Source organism: Nannobrachium achirus, assembly GCF_963921795.1.
Source record: "Nannobrachium achirus genome assembly, chromosome: 4".
Taxonomy (NCBI): domain Eukaryota; kingdom Metazoa; phylum Chordata; class Actinopteri; order Myctophiformes; family Myctophidae; genus Nannobrachium; species Nannobrachium achirus.
Genome location: NC_137813.1, coordinates 63,709,230 through 63,731,070, shown reverse-complemented (window position 1 = coordinate 63,731,070; position 21,841 = coordinate 63,709,230). Strand labels below are relative to the sequence as shown.

The window sequence follows — 21,841 nt, the reverse complement described above, 5'->3', positions numbered from 1 at the left end:
AATGCCCCGTGTGTGAGTGACCCGTGCATGCCTGCAACCCACATGCATATGAGAGAGAGAGAGAGAGAGAGAGAGAGAGAGAGAGAGAGAGACTATGCACATTCCAAACTGTGAGAGAGGGTGTGTGTGTGTGTGTGTGTGTGTGTGTGTGTGTGTGTGTGTGTGTGTGTGTGTGTGTGTGTGTGTGTGTGTGTGTGTGTGTGTGTGTGTGTGCGCGCGTCTGTGCTGTGTGTGTGTGGCTGGCTGCTGTGGCGTGTGCAGTGCATGCATGCGCTGCCAGCGCTGGTCGAGCAGAGCAGAGCGGAGGACATCGTTGAAACAGTCCACAGACACTTTTTGTATCCTCCTAATAATCATAATAGACGTTGTGTGAACGTTGTAGCTATAACAGCCTGTACGCCTGCTGCCTGATTTAGCGGCGGCCGTCAGTTGTGTTTTCCAGCGAGGCTTTTTGATCGATTGATTGAGAATTAGGCTCCGATGTTTATTTGTTCTATAATTAGCACGGTACTTGCTACAATGTATTTTAATATATATAAAGACAGTTGGAAAAGGACTCTGTTCTTAACAAATCACCAAATGAGAAAAAAGGCAGCTGCAGCAATTAAGCTTGTTTATAATGTCGGGCTGCGGGCTGGGCCGGTCTCCAATTGTCAATTATGTATCGGGCTTCGGGCCGAGCTCGGGCTGCCGTTCTGTCGGCTGGGTTGGGCCGGGCTCACTTTTTTTAGGCCCGATCTAAGCTCTACATGGCACGCCACTTAACATTATATAGACTGTAGACGCATTTGATGTACCGGAGCGCAAGGAGCAGGTGGCGGAGCGCACTTGTAGGTACCGGAGCGCAAGAGGCAGGTGGCGGAGCCAAGCTCCGGCAAGCTCTGGCATTAATTAAGCCCTGGGTCTTGAGCTTTTGAACACGTGTAGCAGAGTGACTCAGCCTGATGGCCTCAAAAGTCTAGTATCTCCCCTGGTACAAAGGGATATCCCTTTGGTCTGATGGTTAAGATACACAGGAAACCCGCGTTTGAATCCTGGGCGTTACACATGGGGATATAACAACCAAGGTGGTATTTATTGGTAACTAACTGGGCCAGGTTATAGGAGGCGGAAGTCCCCTAAAAATCTTACGTTAGGCCTACATGTCATTTAAAGGTTTACTCTGAATTATACAATAGCAGCCATAATAGTAATAGTAGTCACATCAACTACTCTACTACTACTACTAGGCCTACTTGACATGCAAATGGCTGAATAACCTATTTTGGTGTCTAAAATAGCCCATAGCAAAAGGCAAATAATAATTATAATAATAATAAATAAAAAGTATCGAAAATGGTATCAAAAAGGGTATCGTATCGATTCCCAGGTATCGAAAAAGGTATCGTATCGATTCAAAGGTGAACGATACCTATCCCTATATTTAGATATCTGATATTAATTTAAACAGTTATGAGAACCAAAATGGTGATTGGTTATTTGAGGTGGAATACCCCAAATAGGCTACAAGTAGGCTACAATGAAGAATTTCTCCTGCCGAAACAAAGAAAGAAGGAATTGAAACCGCTGTCAGCAATATTTTAACTATTTATCTGTCCCTTTAGCAAAAACAATGATTTGTGGTTGTCTGGGTGGCCTAGACAAAAGGCCACCCAGACAACCACCAATCATCTGACCCGAAAGTTTCCAGAAAAAAAAGTGAACTGAGAAAAGGAAAGAAAAGGAACTGAAATCATACGGCATGTATTTCACACGTATTTCATTGCACTTTCGGTGCGAGTTCTGGCACCCATGGAGAGCGTCAGGGAGCGTCATGGCCGTTCCCGGCGGTCACGTGGTTTCCCTTCCTTATTTGAACTTGCAAATACGTGTTCAGACAAACCACAAATCATCTGACCCGATGATCAAGTGCTGTCAGCAATATTTTAACTATGTATTTGTCCCTTTAGCAAAAACTGTATTTGTTTTGGTTAAAGACAAGGAACTTGCAAATACACCCAGACAACCCACAAATCATCTGACTGAAAGTTACCCGAAAACAGTGAACTGAGAGAACTGAAATGTGCAACATACAGCATGTGAAACTTGACTTGAAGTGCATTTTAAAAGTTCTGTGAACCATTGTTGCATAATTGTTTGCTGTCTTGCCTTTATTATTGACAATAATAAATTAAGGCCTGACACTTTTTGTTTTCTTTTAACTAAATGTTTGCATTTTTTTTAGCAGCATTAAACTGACAGGACTAGACTTGGATCTGGGGCAATTTGAGCCACTTGACTTGACCAATTCTTTTTTCAATAACTCATATTTGTATGGCCCTTTGCCATAGATGCTTGGCATGAAGGCAGAGTACATTTACGTAGCTTTTATAATTGTAAAGGTTTTATCAACTTATTGCAATAATGTAAACACACAAAGGTAAATCCAAGACAACATGTCTGATTTATTCATGCTTGCACACATTCTTTTAACTCAACACAACATAATATCTAATAAATTATCGTAATAAAAAATTACAATTCGAATCGATTTTTTCCTGCACCCCTACAAGACACTGAACCCCTACTGCTCCTGATAATAAGCAGGTATGTGACTAGCATGGCGATGTTGCCGTGTGAAAGAGTGAAAGTCAGGCCTACATTGTAAAACACTTTGAATGGTCAAATTGCATTTTGAGAAACATTGCTTTTTCAGGCTGTTTAGTATATATGGTAACCTGTCTATATCCTTCTATGAATTCACAAGACCTGTCTGTCTGTCTGTCTGTCTGTCTGTCTGTCTGTCTGTCTGTCTGTCTGTCTGTCTGCCTGTCTGCCTGTCTGTCTGCCTGTCTGTCTGAACAGCGTAAAATGTGGCATTTGTGTCCCATGTGACCCAGAGGTGTGCACTGCCAAGTGGTAAGTGGAATCTATGCTTCATACTGTGCAAGTCAGAGCATGGGAACAAACAATATGCACACACACGCACGCACGCACGCACGCACGCAGGCAGGCAGGCACACACACACACACACACACACACACACACACACACACACACACACACACACACACACACACACACACACACACACACACTCTGTGTGTCCATGAGCTAACCTGCTTTGCCATAAATGCCATGCATGTGACGAAGAAATCACACCATATGTTTGTTTGACAACATACCTCAAATTATATGACGGAGTTTCCTTGTTGTCAAAGCTCCACCCAGACTTTGCCAGATTCATACAGTATAAGACCATAAGAATCACGTTCAGATCAAACACAATTACAGTGAGGAGGACAGACTGTCTTTCCACAGCTAGGAGGGAATACTGACCCAGACCACTGGAACCTGCTGCTGACTCTGTTAGCAGAATGGACTTTAACAAGAACCACCATTCAAAGGGAAAGTAAACTTCACGGAACATTCTAGAATAGGGAGTTTTACCACCACTGACTGGCTGATATCCTGGCTTGAGCAGCGTATTTGAAGCTACACACTGAGACCAAATGGCTTCCAACGCATCTCGCCCAGAAGAGGATTATTCATGTCCTGTGTGTTGTGACATCTTTATAGATCCTGTTGTTCTGTCCTGTAGCCACAGCTTCTGTAAAGCCTGTCTGCAGGAATGGTGGAGAGAGAAGGTAATAAAAGAATGTCCAGTTTGTAAAGAGAAACATTCGGTGGATCCACCCAGAAACCTGGCTCTGAAGAACCTGTGTGAGGCCTTCATACAGGAGAGACATCAGAGAGCTTCAACAGGCTCTGGGGTTCTCTGCAGTCTGCATGATGATGAGAAATTCAAACTGTTCTGTCTGGAATGTCAACAGCCAGCGTGTTTTGTGTGTCGAGATTCTATAAAACACATCAACCACAGATTCAGACCCATCAATGAAGCTGCACCGGAACACAAGGAGAAAGTCCAGAAATTACTGAAACCTTTACAGGAGAAACTCGAGGTCTTTAATAAAGTTAAAACAAACTATGACCAAACAGCAGAACACATTAAGGTCCGGGCCCGGCACACAGAGATGCAGATGAAGGAACAGTATAAGAAGATGCATCAGTTTCTACAAAAGGAAGAGGAGGCCAGGATCACTGCACTGAGGGAGGAAGAGCAGCAGAAGACTCAGATGGTGAAGGAGAAGATTGAGGGTCTGAACAGAGACATATCAACCCTTTCAGACACAATCAGAGCCATAGAGGAGGATCTGAGAGCTGAACACATCTCATTCCTGCAGAACTACAAGACCACAGTGGAAAGAGTCCAGTTCACACTGCAGGACCCACAGCCGGTCTCAGGAGCACTGATAGACGAGACCAAACACCTGAAGAACCTGACCTTCAGAGTCTGGGACAAGATGAAGGACATTGTCTCCTACACTCCTGTCATTCTGGACCCCAACACTGCCCATCCAGAACTCATTCTGTCTGATGATCTGACCAGTGTGACACATGGAGAGAGACAGCAGCTTCCTGACAACACAGAGAGGTTTGACCAACGGCGCCTTGTCCTGGGTTCTGAGGGCTTTAACTCTGGGACTCACAGCTGGGATGTTGAGGTTGGAGACAGTACAGGCTGGGGACTGGGTGTGCTAGCAGAGTCTTTTCAGAGGAAGGGAAATGGAGGGGGTCAACGCTGGTGCATATATTTATATGAAGGTAAATACAAAGCAGTCTCCTCACCAGGGTCACTCACTGTTCTCTCAGTGAAGCAGAACCCCAAGAAGATCAGAGTCCAGCTGGACTGGAACAAAGGAAAGCTGTCCTTCTCTGATCCTGATACTAACACACACATACACACCTTCACACACACTTTCACTGACACACTCTTTCCATACATTAACAATAGTCGTACTGTCCCTCTGAAGATGTTACCATGGAAGATCAGTGTAACTCTGGAACCATGTTGTTAAACATGATGATGATGATGATGATCATGATGTATTAACAATATTAGTAATAGTACAATTGCAAACAATAATGGTAATTAATATTAGGGGATTCATAGAAATGTAATTATCTCAGTAGTAAACATTGAGATACTTTAAAATGTATCAGACTATTTTATGGTACTTTTAATCTTGCACTGTACTTTTTACTGTCTATTTCCTATTATCGAATCATTACATTGGAACAATCTCTTTATGCCATTATAAAGAATGACATGTTATAATATGATGGCTAGCAGAGGTCAGTATGTTAAATATTACATTAGTTTTATGAAACCACAACGGTTGAGGTAGACTATGACCCTGCAGTCACTTGAATCACTGTTAATAATAAGACCATAATAATAATAAGACCATAATAAAATATTAAAACAGTTAACTTGAATCTATTGTGGGTCTAAATATGTCACGTTGCTCTTTTGAAATGTCGCTCGACTAAACAATTATTTGTTTTTAACTGAATTGTTTAATATATTCAGTTGACACTTTCATTTCTTCCATAGGGTATCTGAGAGATACATTCACATGAAACAGGAGAACATTTTACATCGATGAAGCATACAAAAATCTAATCCTAAAATATAAGGTCAAATCTTTGTTCATGATTTTAGGGGATAAAGATTTACCTCAAGAACAGATTAGTGCAGTATCACTTAAAAGGTAAACTGGTTCCCAAACAGTCGTCGGGACACATGTTTGGGTCGTGGACCAATTTTTATGAGTCGCGAGTAAATATATTATGTTCCATAATATGTTCCTACATGAAAAAATATATATAATTATTTCAAAAGATTTAAGAGAGTTGAAACAAGTAAAAACAATTCCAAGCTTTTCATCAAGTAAAAACAACTATTAAAAGCAGCATTTCAAAAGTATTTAATAAATAAAAAAGTCTAATAATTTCCATTAAAAAAATATAAACTCAATAGCTACAAAAAGAAAGGAAACTTGACTTCGGTCCATTATGTCTCCCCTTTAATAATACCAATTTGTAGTGTGTTTTATATAATTTTTAGCATTGATTTGTCAACGATTGGTTTCTTTACAAGGAGCTATATTTGGTAAGCATCGGGCATTCGTGGATTGAGCACCACAGCCAAACGTGTGGGTAGCGCCGACCAAATTGTTGCCAAAATGGCTTGCAATATAGGCCTACTGTTCTGCTGGAATTTACTCTCGTTTTGGGCTTCCCTGACACTGACCTTAAAATTAACTAAGTGTAAAAATAGACAATATGTGCTGTTTTTTCTTTTTCTAATTCCTGTCGGAGAGTGCAATCATTTAATGAACCAAGCAACAAACGAGAACACCAAAAGAACGGTATTGCAGGCCTGCCAGGCCATTTTTGGAGGGGCGCTACCCACACGATTGGCTGTGTTGCTCATTCCACGAATGCCAGATCCTTACAATTTGTTGTAAAGGTGACAAATCAACGATAACAATGATATCAAACACCATAATGGAATTTTTTGGTCTACCCACACGTTTGGTTGTAGCACTCATTCCACTAATGCCTGATGCTTACAAAATGTACCTCCTTGTAAAGGTCACAAATCAACAATAAAAATGATATAAAACACAATACAAATTGGTATTATTGAAGGGGACATATGGACTGAAGTCAAGTTTCCTTTCTTTTTGTGCTGAGTTAATATAATGTTTAAGAAGTAGTGAAAATAGCAGATCTATAAGCTCACAGCGTGGCTTATAGATCTCTTTTGGGCCTTGAGCTAAAAGCTTTGGGAACCACTGACTGACAGTAGAAACACTTCAAAACCCAATTCATCAGTATAATTGTTGTCTTCTTACTGCACTTCGACTTTGGAGTCTGAAGAAGAGATTTCTCCTCCAAACTTCACTCAGGAGGATGTCTATAAAAAACATTGAATGGAGCTACTGTGTGCAAATCTATTTCTTACAAAGTTCTAGTTTGGCTATTATTTCACATTAGGTCTATCAACTGTGGAACCAAATCAAACTAAATGTAATGCCTCAACTCCTATAATTCCAAGTGTTATTATTATTATTGTATTCTAGTTTGGTTGACTCAGTCCAGGTAAAACGCACGCACACACGTGACAAATATCAACAGAGTAAACATGGTTTAAGTGGTAAAAACAAGAATAAAATGTGTTCAAATATTCCCAGTCCTCAGCCCCTCACCCTGTGTGCTGTTGACTCCCTCTAGTGTCAGTGAAGGTGTAGTGTTGTTCAATAGATATCAGTGGTGTAGGTTATATCAGTGGTGTAGGTTATACATGCAGCTCATATACAACCTCTGTTCTACACAGCTACTGTAGGTCTCTACTGTAGCTACACCATGTCATAAACAACATGTCTATCACTAGTTGATTTAAACTACTAGAACATGGACATCATAAACACTATAGAGACCAGTAGATAGCTTTATCTTTGTATCTTTATTTTAAGAGGGAGGTAGCTTTGTGGACATCAGCAAAGGATCGTAGTTTTGTGGACAACAGTGTTCTTAGATTTTATTTTGTAAAACAAAAAGTAAATGTCAACTCAATATTCCCAACAAAAGTCATAACATCAAAACACTGAGGAGACTCCATGCTCACTACTTATCAGAGTAGTTCAGTTCCTACATACAGTGGTTTCTGAACGGCAGACATAACAAATACAACCATTAGTTGTGTTGCTGCCTTCACCCAGTGCTTTGAAAAGCTCCTGATACCTCCTGCTCCAATATGAAGGACCACACTACAATATGTGCAATGCTTCTGCTTGGGAATTGTCAAAAATTGTCAATTTCTTTTTGAAAAAGTTTCAAACATTTTCAAAAATAGCCGATCTACAAACTCCCAACATGTTGGGAGCTTGTACAGTAGACAAGCTATTTTGGAAAGTCTTTGAATAGGTCTTATGTAGTTAAAGGCACGTATTTAAAGATATACAGTGAATAAGACCATAAGGAGCTGTTATTTCAGATGCAGAGTGTATGTACAGTGTGTACAGTGTGTACAGTACTAGTCAGTGTGGTAGAACATCTCAGAGGATTGTTGTCCTCATAGAACATCACAGAGGATTGTTGTCCTCATAGAACATCCCAGAGGATTGTTGTCCTCATAGAACATCCAGAGGATTGTTGTCCTCATAGAACATCCCAGAGGATTGTTGTCCTCATAGAACATCCAGAGGATTGTTGTCCTCATAGAACATCCCAGAGGATTGTTGTCCTCATAGAACATCCCAGAGGATTGTTGTCCTCAGGGGAACACGTCAGTGGGCAGATGGAAGTCTTTGAAGGTGTAGAAGGAGATGTCACCATGGTCCACCACAGCAAAGGTGACAGGAACGTCCCTGCTCTGGAAGGCCAGCAGTTTGACAGTCTGCAGGTCAGGAACTGGACCCTGGAAGCTGTGGATGCATGGACACAATCACATTATTAAGTTGGTTAGGTTTTACTGACATGCAAGTTGTAGGCACACAAGGGGAGCTCTGCACTTATTTACTTATTTGTCAATACTGATGCTGGTGGTGTGAATGTTCCATAGAGAATGAATTATGACATTTTAGTGTTGTCTACACCAGTGTCTCCCAAACAAGGAACACTGGTCTGCCTTGAAACAAGCCCAGGTGTGTCAACCACAAATGACTGGTATTATACAACATATACAACTATACAAGACATGTATTATTATCAGTATTGTGCAAGAAAGTGTCCAAATTAGGCCTGTCCTCTAAAAATCGACGAATCGACGCGTCGTTTTAAGCCCCGGGAATCGACGCCAATTGTTTGAGTCGAGGCGAAAATATATATATTTTTATATCACCAGTTAGCCTACTACTGCGGTGCATTGCTGGACTGGTGTCATGTACTTCTTATGAGAAGTAGCAATTGGCGAACAGTTATTTATTGTCTCGCACCAGCGTAGGGGTGAAAGTGAGACAGAACGGTTCAGAACCGCCGCTTCGTTAAAACATTCGGAGCCGGGAAGGTGTTCCGTTAAGAGGAGGGAAGCACGCTGTCAAAATCCCATATATTAAATAACCTGCCACAGCACAAACGCACGTCCACGAATTAAACAATCTTCTAAAGTCAAATTAACATACACAAGTGTAGGCTACAAGTTACATTTTCTAATTAAAGTGCTTCTGAATTGTTCCAGTGTTGTAATCCATGATGAATGATTGTGTTTTGCTGTGTTTGCGTCCATGACATGTCCACACTGCTGGCTCTAGCGGGAGCTGTGCCTCCGCCTGTTTATGATCCGTTTCTGAAATGAATCCGTTCTCGACACTGACTCATTACTCTGTCAGTGCTCTGTGTCCCGCGACTGCGGACTGGATCCCATCGTTCATTTAAAAGAGCCGTTCAAGAGAGTGGAATCGTTCGCGAATGTCTCATCTATATATGCTGGTTGATTTTAGGAAGAAGGGGGCTCCCCCCTTGTCTCCTGTTTCCATCGATGGAGAGGATGTGGAGGTGGTTCAGAGCTACAAGTACTTGGGTGTGGAAATGGACAATAAACTGGACTGGACTGGGAACACGGATGTCCTGTACAAGAAGGGCCAGAGCCGGCTTTACTTTCTGCGGAGGCTCAGCTCTTTTGGTGTGTGTAGGACTCTGCTGAACATGTTCTATCAATCAGTGGTGGCCAGCGCAGTGCTGTATGCGGTGGTATGTTGGGGGGGCAGTATCAAGGAGGGCGACAGGAAGAGGCTGAATAGGCTTATCAAGAAAGCGGGTTCTGTCCTCGGTACCACCTTGGATACTGTGGAGGAGGTGGCCAATAACAGGATTAGGACTAAACTCCTGGCCATCATGGACAACCCCTCTCACCCCTTACATGACACTGTGAAAGGGCAGAAAAGCTCCTTTAGCAACAGACTGTTACATCCAACTTGCAAAAACGAACGCTATAGGAGATCTTTTCTGCCCACAGCTATAAGACTGTACAACTCCTCATCTGGTTGGCTTGACCAAGCCAGTTAGGATGGGAGATGTGGGATACAAGTTATTTCAGATCTCTATTAGTAATGTTTTGGTTTGGTTTGTCAGTTAACATTTTAACTTGCTTAAATGCATTTCTTTTAGATATTTATTATCATCATGTGTTTTCATTGACGTTTTTATGAGCTGCTGTAACGCTTGAATTTCCCCTCGGGGATCAATAAAGTACCTACCTACCTACCTACCTATACTGCACGCTGCCGAGAGACGGGGCATAGTTGAAACAGCGGAGATGTTTTATTTGTACTCTATGGTTGTACACTGCTATGCAGATAACATTTGTGCTCGCTCACCGATATCACCGAAAACACAGTGTATTCAATTCATCTTAATGTATGTATTGTATTATGCTGACGTGGTTTAAAGCAGCACTTTTTTTTTTTTTTTTTTACACAAAGTAGACTATAAAACGATTCGTCGACGCGTCGGATTAACCCCCACGACTCGAATCGACTTCATAAATCCTGAGTCGAGGACAGCCCTAGTCCAAATACAGTCACATTCTATACCCTAGAACAGGGGTCTTTGAGGTTGTTCAGGCCAAGGACCCCTTCACTGAGAGTGAGATGAAGCAGGGAACCCCCCCCACTACATATTGTATAAAATTGTGTAGCAGATTAAACTTTTTCATAGATTTCATAGACAGCTTAGATCAGTGTTGTGTTAATGCATTTCTTTTATTCTCACATTATCCTTTCTATTATTGTCATGTTAAAGCGGCATTATGTAACTTTTCTTTTTATGAATAAAATGTTATTTTGTCCAATCTGTATGGTAAATGTTAATACAATATAACAATTGGGGAGGTTGTATTTTAGATGTCAAAGGTCATGATTCACCTAGACACAGGATCAGACACAAAGTTTTACCTGATGGTCAAGATTAAATTTATCCCCTGAGCAAGCAGGCCAGCTTACCATTGAGATAATGGTTCAATGGTAAAAAAAGAAAAAAAAGAAAAAAGGAAGAAAAAAAATCTCTCAGTAGTAATCATGTTGAGGAATTGAGATACTTTAGTATACTTTAGTGAAATGCATCAAAATATTATTATGATTGTTTTCTTCTTTTACTTTTTATAGAATGTGCTAATATAAAATCACCACGTTGGATGAATCTGTTTATGACAAAGTACTGTTATATGATGTTAGCAGAGGTCAGTATGTTAAATAAATTAGTTTTATGAAGCCACAAGAGTTGGTGAGGTAAACTATGAACTCTGCAGTCATTTGAATCACTGTTAATAAAATAATAACACCATAATAAAATATTAAAACATTTTACTTGGAGGTTCTAAATATGTCACATTGCACTTTTGAAATATCACTTTGTTTTTACTCAATTGTTTGTATGGATGGTAGGCCTATTCAGTTGACACCATGTCATATTCTTACATTGAATTGAAATGAAACAGAAGAACATTTACATTGATGTTAGTGGATGCTATAATCAAATCCTTGAATTGACTGATGTCAGTTTTACAACTTGAATCAGGATCAAAGGACACATCCACACAGAACCTTTAAAGACGGGTGCTGAACCCAAAAGCACACCAGATAAAAGGGCAAGAAACAGATCTGCATACTGTAGTGAACTGAGTCTGAAGAAGAGCTTTCTCCTCCAAACATCATAAAAAATATACATCTTTGAAGGGTGCTTCAGTGTGCAAATAGAATCTTTACCCTTTGAGTTTAACCCTGATTTTGTTTGGCTATTTGTGAGCTAGGTCTGCTACAACCTGCAACTGGTCTGTATTTGTCCATGTGCCGCCAACAGAAAGAAGCCAAACAGACAGTGAAAAAGATTGTAGTATTGTCATCATCCACCGGTCATTATAAAACTTCAGGCCCACGCAGATTTTTCCAGGTACAGTCACATTTTGAACAGGACATGAACCATGAGACGAAAGTAGAACACACTTAAAGTTAGTGCAGACTTCTTAGCTGCAGACAAACATGTGTCAGTTAGTGGGGACTTCTTACCTGCAGACACACAGGTGGGAATAGGGTTTCCCCGGGTTGCTCTTCTTGAAGTCGGCCACCGTGTCGGGTTGGTAAACACTGAAACTAATCCTCCACTCCTCATCAGCTGTCAACCTGAACACACAAAGCACAAGGTCACCTTGTTCCCCCAATACTGTGTTATGTGTTAAGTCACTCTCATGAAATCATAGTAATACACACTCGATCCATACTGTAGCTGTAGTGTTCATTCAATAATGCTTTGTTTTACAATAAAATGTGGATGTGCATTGTGACATTGTGCATTGTGACATTTGAAATCAAAAGTTAAAAACATTACCTGGATGCTCCATCCAGCAAGTTGGATGATTTGACTACGCTGATTTTTTCAAGCAGCTCAGCTGAGAAAAGAGACAAAGAAATGTCACTCTGTTATTCATATCTTACAAGCAAAAAACAACATCTCACTCTCCCTCCCTCCCTCTCCATCTCTCCCTTTGATATCAGACATAACCATGTTGAGGCATAACATGGTGAGCGGGTGATTTGTGCAGACATGGTTTGGGCATAATATTCACATTTTGGGCCACAGAAATGTAACTTAAGACCTGAGGCAGATTCTACAAAACCAGTAGTTCTCACACTTTCAAGATTTTTTCCAAAATGTTCAAAAATGTCAGATGTACAAGCTCGCTTCACGGCACAAAGTGACAGAATGAGCTTGTATAACTGCTATTTTTGAATAACCAACACGGAAATCTAAAATGACAGATGCTTTCCCGGTTTTAGTAGATTTAATAAACTATTTCAGACCAGCAAAACACCTGGTGACGGTGTAGTGCTGCTGACCCACTCTCATAATGGGAAAACGATAACTTTTGTTCATCGTAATCGTAATAGAGTCAAACTCTGTCATTTCTTTCCAACATGGGGTCAGAGTGTGGTCGTACCAGTCAGGGTGTAACATGTCTTTCTAACATGTGGTCAGAGTGTGGTCGTACCAGTCAGGGTGTAACATGTCTTTCTAACATGGAGTCAGAGTGTGGTCGTACCAGTCAGGGTGTAACATGTCTTTCTAACATGGGGTCAGAGTGTGGTCGTACCAGTCAGGGTGTAACATGTCTTTCTAACATGTGGTCAGAGTGTGGTCGTACCAGTCAGGATGTAACATGTCTTTCTAACATGGAGTCAGAGTGTGGTCGTACCAGTCAGGGTGTAACATGTCTTTCTAACATGGGGTCAGAGTGTGGTCGTACCAGTCAGGGTGTAACATGTCTTTCTAACATGGAGTCAGAGTGTGGTCGTACCAGTCAGGGTGTAACATGTCTTTCTAACATGGGGTCAGAGTGTGGTCGTACCAGTCAGGGTGTAACATGTCTTTCTAACATGGAGTCAGAGTGTGGTCGTACCAGTCAGGGTGTAACATGTCTTTCTAACATGGGTCAGAGTGTGGTCGTACCAGTCAGGGTGTAACATGTCTTTCTAACATGGGGTCAGAGTGTGGTCGTACCAGTCAGGGTGTAACATGTCTTTCTAACATGGAGTCAGAGTGTGGTCGTACCAGTCAGGGTGTAACATGTCTTTCTAACATGGGGTCAGAGTGTGGTCGTACCAGTCAGGGTGTAACATGTCTTTCTAACATGGAGTCAGAGTGTGGTCGTACCAGTCGGGGTGTAGTGGTTGGGGTCGTGTAAGGGAACGACGGAGCCCTCCCATAGGTGGGGGGGTCTGTTGCCGTGGCGATGGTGCCTCCTCCTCCCCTCCTGCAGCTGGTGGTACTCTGTCCAGTTGCTGCAGCGTCTCACCTCTCTGTCCTCGTTGACGTCCCGCCTGTACCTGTCCCTGTCCTCCTCCCTCCGCTGCTCCCCTGCAGACATCTTCATCTGTCAGGGACAGAAACGTAGAGTACAGTACTCATGATTCAATCTCAAGAAGACTGAAAATGTTTGCATGACCAAGTCGTAACAAGTGATTTGTGAAACAGTATGAAAAGGAGCCCCTCTCACACACTAGCACTGTTTCCTAATTAACACAATATGTAAAATTATGTTTTTCTATTCTTATACTGCCAAATAGGGCTGGGGACGTGCAGCGGTTACCGTCCCAAAACCGCTGTACCTACCGCATCCCTCAGCGACACGAAAAATATATCTAATTTAGTAGAGTCTCATACTGAGGTTCTGTGACCATCCTCTGGCAAGGATGGTTTGATGATTGATTTGACCTCTATGGACCCTTTATAAAAGATTTAGCCCCCATGTCCCTCGCAAAACTCCCAGCATTTTTTGCTAGAGGGCCAAATTCAAAATGGCGCCTGGCGCCATCACTAAAAATGAACTTTTGATCCAGATGACTGAGAATCATGTATGAAGACACTTTGTCATACAAGTCAACCATGAGAATTCCAAATCTGACACCATTTTAATCATAAGACCTTGTTTAATTAGCATAATGCATGTTTAATTAGCATATAGTATGTATATGTAACAACTCAAAGCCAAACATGTGGTGTTATTCCAAGTACTTATTTTTACAAATATTATTATTCCTGCACATCTGACCACTACTGAAGCAGTAAATATTCCAATAAAGTGCTCTTTGTTCATGTAATAAGCTAGTATGTCCATAATGGTGTGTGTGTGTGTGTGTGTGTGTGTGTGTGTGTGTGTGTGTGTGTGTGTGTGTGTGTGTGTGTGTGTGTGAGAGAGAGAGAGACATGGTTGACTTGTATGAAAAAGTGTCTTCATACATGATTCTCAGTCATCTGGATCAAAAGTTCATTTTTAGTGATGGCGCCGGGCGCCATTTTGAATTTGGCCCTCCAGCAAAAAATGCTGGGAGTTTTGCGAGGGACATGGGGGCTAAATCTTTTATAAAGGGTCCATAGAGGTCAAATCAATCATCAAACCATCCTTGCCAGAGGATGGTCACAGAACCTCAGTATGAGACTCTACTAATAAAAAGAGCCTGGAGGTGTGAGTGTCTGTTTGTTTGTTTAGGTGTACCGTGTTGTGAGAATTAATTCATGGGGTTGAAGTTTGTGTGTATGCTCTCACGCAATGCCCATGCAGTTTGCTTTCAGGGGTGATAAAGCTGTAAATCTATCATAATCAATCAGTGCTCCTGTTTCTGCAGTCATGCCTCGAGGACATCAAGTTTTGAATGAAGGCCCGTTGGAAGTTCTGCTGTTTGGCTCCCTCACAGGGAATCCCAGTGAGGATAGTAATAGCCGGGGACCCAGTCACCCAAAATGTGAGATGACCTGTCATCATGCCATACTTTTTAAATTCTGTTTTATCTATTAGTTTGGTCATTAAGATCCACAAAATGAGAGGTCTTCTCTGCCGGAAACATTGCGAAGAGAGTTTATGGCCATTTGTATATTCACGGTCCCATTGGCTTCACTATACAAAAAGAAGAAAAAAAGAAAAAGAAAAGACTATTCTGCTTTAATTAGCATGCGACTAGGGGTTTGACCCTGCAAATTAAAATAGATTTTTCAATTCAGTTACGATATTGTTACACCCCAAGCCAACATCTGTGTTTTGTACTCTGTGCATGAGCCAGTGGAGGGACCGGAGAAGGGGAGAGATGTGAAATGTTTGCCTTGCTGTGTTGTTCAGCTAAGTCATGCTGCCATGTTATCATGGTATGATCAATGCTGGATGCTAATGTTTTTAATATGTTGCTCAATTTTAATTCAATGCAGGTAGATCTTATTTCTTAGTAATATATCAATGCAGCCCCAAAGGTCATCCTGAATAGCAAAAAAAGAAAAAAGAAAAACACTCACTCAAGATGTAAAGTGGGTGTTTATCACCTTAGTTTACCTTGATAGTGGAAACGTATTCCATGCAATGCAGGCCTAAACAGGCTTTATGTGGGTAGAAAACCAAAGTGAATGATGACAGACAATTTAATGTAATGTATCCCTTGTTTTTTGTTTATCGTTTTTACCAAAGGTGACTCATTAAGGTGTTATGAAAAGAGCCTGGAGCTATGAGGTCTGTTTGTTTAGATGTTCAGTGTGTAGAATGAACTCATGTGGTTGAATTTTGTGTATATGCTCTCACGCAATGCCAACTATTTCTGTTATCTAATAGTTTACTATAATAATCCTTCCTGCATCTGTCCTTATACTTGTTAGCTATTATATTATATTATATTATATTATATTATATTATATTATATTATATTATATTATATTGTTTTTTCTTCTTTTTCTTCTTTGTTTAATAAATTCTCTATACAAAGTATTTTTCTTCCTCCTTTAGTGATCCATTCCATGGTTGGTCTGTATAATTATGTGTGTGTGTGTGTGTGTGTGTGTGTGTGTGTGTGTGTGTGTGTGTGTGTGTGTGTGTGTGTGTGTGTGTGTGTGTGTGTGTGTGTGTGTGTGTGTGTCATGGTTGACTTGTATGAAAAAGTGTCTTCATACATGCTTCTTGGTCATCTGGATCAAAAGTTAATTTTTAGAGATGGCGCCAGGCGCCATTTTGAATTTGGCCCTCTAGCAAAAAATGCTGGGAGTTTTGCGAGGGACATGGGGGCTAAATCTTTTATAAAGGGTCCATAGAGGTCAAATCAATCATCAAACCATCCTTGCCAGAGGATGGTCACAGAACCTCAGTATGAGACTCTACTAATTGTCCGCTTATAAAAAAGTAAACTTGGATGTGTTTGTTTCGCTTACCAGGCGAATGTTTCTCCACCTCGGCTACTGCATGTCTGCTTCAACTTGTGATCTGAAATTTCAATACCGACCCACCCCTACTGCCAACCAGGTGAAGAAATCACACATTGAGGCGTTAACCTTGCTTTGAAATGGAATCCTCTAGACAATTAAGATTTTAGTTTGACCAATGCTCTAATCTTCAAATAATAACCAAAAATGGCCAATCTACAAGCTCTCAATGCGTCTGAGCTTGTAGATGGGGTAATTTATAACAACATGAAGACATTCTGGCTTTGATGGAATACAAATGACAGTAGAAATCAGTAGAGTGGTGAACTTGAATCCACAACCACAAGTACATTTATATCTTTACTTAACTTCAGCATTTGTATTGCTTGTGGCTTCTACTCTGTTATGTTTCAAAGACAAATATTGTACTTCAGACTCCTTCAACTTTTCCAGGAAGGGAAAAAGGGAAGGGAATAATAACCACTCAAGCCCCATTTCAAATATAGTGGAAATAGCAGATCTACAAACTCACATTATGGAAAATCTTAGAATTTATTTTGAGAATAATTGCATTTTAATAGAGCAATAGATTGATAATAAAAATAAAATGTACTTTCTTTGTTAATTGTACTTTTGAATACTTAACTATTTTCACAAGTAAATACTAAAGTACTTTAACTTAATAACAAGAGCAACCTTCACTTGTAGTCGAGTAATATTTGAACAACAATATCTTTGACTCAAGCACTGGGGGTCAGTCAGTACTTTGTCCACCACTAGTTAAGTCCTCACCTGGCGCAGGTTCAGCCTGTGCAGCCAGGGGGCGACATCGCAGCGGCCCACGGCCAGAGCCCCCGGCAGCAGGGAAGGGTCCAGAGGGCGTGATATTGAAACGTAACGGCATTGCCGCAAGCCACGCCCCGGACTCATTTTTGAAGCTTGTGATTGGCTGAACCGGACGTAGGGAGCGCTCCGTTGTGGTCTCTTGGACCGCGCGAGGTGCACCAAACCCCAATTATCATTGCGTTTATCGTGCGCTTGCCCAGGCCTTACGGCCTGGGCATAAATAGAACGATTGCATTCACCACGGCTTCGTAACTCGCGCGGCGCTCCGCCGGCCGCGCGGCCCTGGCCCGCTCTTCGCGGGTTAGGGTCTGAACAGAGACATATCAACCCTTTCAGACATAATCAGAGCCAACATTTGGGGATTCATAGAAATGTAATAATCTCAGTAGTAAACATCAAGATACTTTAAAATGTATCAGACTATTTCATGATACTTTTACTCTTGCACTTAACTGTACTGTACTTTTTACACAGTTTCCTAATATAGAATCATCACATTGGAACAATCTCTTTATGACATAAAAAATGACATTTTATAATATGATGGCTAGCAGAGGTCAGTATGTTAAATATTACATTAGTTTTATGAAACCACAACGGCTGAGGTAGACTATGAACCCTGCAGTCACTTGAATCACTGTTAATGATAACGCCATAATAAATTATTAAAACAGCTTACTTGGAGGTATTATGGGTCTAAATATGTCACTTTGACTAAACAAAGATTTGTTTTTAACTGAATTGTTTATAGTATTCAGTTTACACTGTCATTTCTTCCATGGGTAATCTGAGAAATACATTCACATGAAACAGGAGAACATTTGACAAAAATCTAATCCTTGAATTGACTGATGTCAGTTTAACTACTTGAATCAGGACACATCCTCACAGACCCTTTAAAGGCAGGTGCTGAATCCAAAAGCACACAAGATCAAATGGCAAGAAATAGATAAAAAAGTGCAGTAACTACATTATTTATTTGTCTCAAAGCAAAGGTCAAATCATCATTCATGATTATAGGGGATAAAGATTTACCTAGTGCTGTATCACTTACAGTACTGGTTCCCAAACAGTGGGTAGGGACCCATGTTTGGATCGTGGACCAATTGAGTAAATATCCCCTTTTCTTTTTTTAATATATAATATTATTTCAAAAGTTGAAAAAAAGAACAAAAACAATCACAACTTTTCATGAATGAACTATTAAAAACTGTATTTCGTTCGGTTCTAACATTTTCAAAAGTATTTTATGAAAATAAAAATAAATAATTTTCATGAATAAATACAAATAATGTTTAAGAAGTAGTGAAAACAGCAGATCTATAAGCTCACAATGTGGCACAAAGCGACACGTTGTGAGCTTGTAGATCTGTTTCTAATTCCTCTTTTGGGCCTTGATCTAAAAGCTTTGGGAACCACTGACTGACAGTAGAAACACTTCAAAGTCCAATTCATCAGTATAATTGTTGTCTTCTTACTGCACTTTGACTTTGGAGTCTGAAGAAGAGCTTTCTCCTCCAAACGTCACTCAGGAGGATGTCTATAAAACCTTTGAATGGAGCAACTGTGTGCAAATCTATGTCTTACAACTTGAACCTGAGCATTCCTTTTCTGAGGGGAACATTAACCGAAAATAGCAGACCTACAAGCTCACAGACTGTTAGCTTTTAGCTGAGAGAGATACACAGCAGGGACCCCCACTACATATAGCCCCGTTTATATGGACGCTTCTAATCGTATTAAAAACAAGATTTTAGATAAACCAGATCTAATTCTCCATGTATACACCTAAATAAACCCGATCAAAACCAACACGATTTAAATTCTGATCGGATGCAGAGGGGTGGTCTAGATTTTTTTACGACCCGATCAAAAGGAAAATCCTTCCACATACACCTAATACATGTCATGTTCTTTCAGCGCAGACTTCCTGGCCATGTATTGTGGCACTTTTGGGGATGTTTCACTTTATAAACGCATTTTTTAATCTATCTATAAATGTGCAGAATATCCTACCCAAACAGAACAACGCACATCTCCAATAATCTAATTAAAAGAGCATTGCAGCTTATTTTTTCACTTTGGTGGGGCTGTGCATTTGCATTAGGCTCCATTATTATCCCACAACCTTAATTAGAATCGCCCCGTGTGTTTGTGTGTGTTTCCATCTGTAACTCCACGTTCAGCAGTTGTTCAATTGTCTAAAAAACATAATACAAAAATCAATAACGCATGTACCTTGCCCAACATCAACTTTTTCACCTTCAAATGTGTCTCTACTTCTCATAATCCCCAAATGTTTAAAATATTTCCCCAAATTTTGGCCTGTAGGCGGCTTTGTCCTGTGATGCGATTTACATCACAAATGGGCGTCAACAAGCGTCTGTCTGCTTCACACCAAGGGGCTGTAGGCTAGTTATTATTATTATAAATGGATACAGGGAAATGCGATCTATTTAATCATTTGCGTCACAACCCGATTTAAAAGCGGGCACATGTAAACACCAGATCGGATTGATCTCACCCCATGTAAACACTTGATCCAATACCTTCAATCGGGTTTATTTAGATCAGATTGGAATGAAGCTGTCATGTATACGCAGCTATTGTGTTGCAGATTAAACTTTTTCATATTCATAGAACAGTTTCACTAATGCAGCATTATTATCAGTGTTGTGTAAAAACGTTTTAGTTTGTTTCTTTGTTTACCCACCTTTTCTAACTGTGTTGGGTTCATGTTATGTGTATTTTCAGACATTTAAACATTTAAACCCTCAATACTTCACCAAAAATAGCCGCTCTACAAGCTCACAACGTGTCGTTGCAACACTCTGTGAGCCTGTTGTCGCTTGTTTTTGCATCTTTACTTTTACTATTATGACATGCCCACAATATGTGGTTAAATACTTAATTTTATAATAGTTGCATCTAAATGGATGTGAAGTCAAATGCATTGTGTCCTTAAATCAAAAGTTTAAGGTAAAAACATGACCTGGATGCTCCATCTAGCAAATGATTTGACTATTCTGATCTCTGAGAAGCAGCTCTGCTGAGAAAAGAACATGAGAACAATGGGAACAAACTGTCATTAATCTACAATGAGGAGACAGACCTATCTATCCTGGTAAAACACAAACACACACTGTTATGATATTGAAGGTGGGATTATGCGTTATGCTCGCGGATAGGTTTTTCTCCTCTCTGTGGCTGCGTGGGTCTGTGTGTGCGTGTGTGGTAGAGTGCGTATATGAGAGCGTGGAGCCTGATTGGATGATCATAGGAGGGGAGTTCCAGTCGCAGCCAGTCCGGATTGGTGCCCAGAGGACAGCGCCATCTTTAAAAGGCTGTCAGTGAGCCGGCGTCAGCGAACCCGTGCCTTCCTGACTCCCAACCCGTCTGTCTGCCTGTTCGCTGGTGTATTAGCCATTTGTGCATGTGAAGCCTTGAACAGATATGTAGTCGTATGTGAGCTTGAACAAACACTTGAGTCCACCTGAGCGATCGCCGGTGTTAAACACCTCTCGATCTCTTTTGTTCTCAGCTAAAGGGGAGAGGGCTGGGTTTTCCTTTTGATTTATCGGTTCTTGATTTATAGTTGTTTTTCAGTTAAGGAGGGGAAGCGTTTGTCTTTTGTTTATTCTTGATAGGTAAGATATTTTCTGTTCTAGTTTTGGTTTTGTTGTACCCTGTCCTCCACCCCGGAGGTCTGTAATCCGAGAAAATGTAATAAAAACTTGAAAAGTCGAAAGTAAACTGTCTGGACGGCGGTTCTTGGGAGCTGGGAAGGTCGGTGTTCCACACCATATTATGTGGTGCTCTGGTTTCCCCTAAGCCGGAGTGTTACACACACACACACACACACGCACACACGCACACACACACATACACACACACACACACACACACACACACACACGCACACACACACACACACACACACACACACACACACACACACACACACACACACACACACACACACACACACACACACATAGGAAACAACAGAAACACACCAGCACATTCACACATCCCCTGAAACTAAACAACAGCTACCTCCTCCTGCTTCCATTGTTGATGGCACGAATGGAAGTAGGTGTACATGAGAATGTGTACATATTATTTTTAGTTGCCAGAATACAATAATTCATATTCAGGATTTGGAAATGAGAGCTGTCTGCTCCAACAGACAGACAGACAGACAGACAGACAGACAGACAGACAGACAGACAGACAGACAGACAGACAGACAGACAGACAGACAGAAAGAATAGACAGAAAGAATAGACAGCTAGGCCCTTTGACGTCATGCCATGAAAAACATTTCTATCACAAGTTGCAGGACTGGAACATATACATCATAAATGCTGTAGATATCACATCATATGTGATCGTAATATTATTCATTATGCATGCGCAAGGATAACCCACACATTGAAC

The 21,841-nt window shown here is 40.8% G+C and overlaps 1 protein-coding gene across 1 annotated transcript; it reads left to right on the top strand.

Moving 5' to 3' along the window:
* Nucleotides 1-3,492: 3,492 nt before the first annotated feature.
* LOC308283089 (nuclear factor 7, ovary-like) lies at nt 3,493-4,899 on the top strand (the record flags this gene model as incomplete). Its single annotated transcript, XM_080723476.1, has 1 exon — nt 3,493-4,899. One exon carries the CDS (start codon nt 3,493-3,495, stop codon nt 4,897-4,899), a length of 1,407 nt encoding a protein of 468 aa, XP_080579602.1.
* Nucleotides 4,900-21,841: the final 16,942 nt, after the last annotated feature.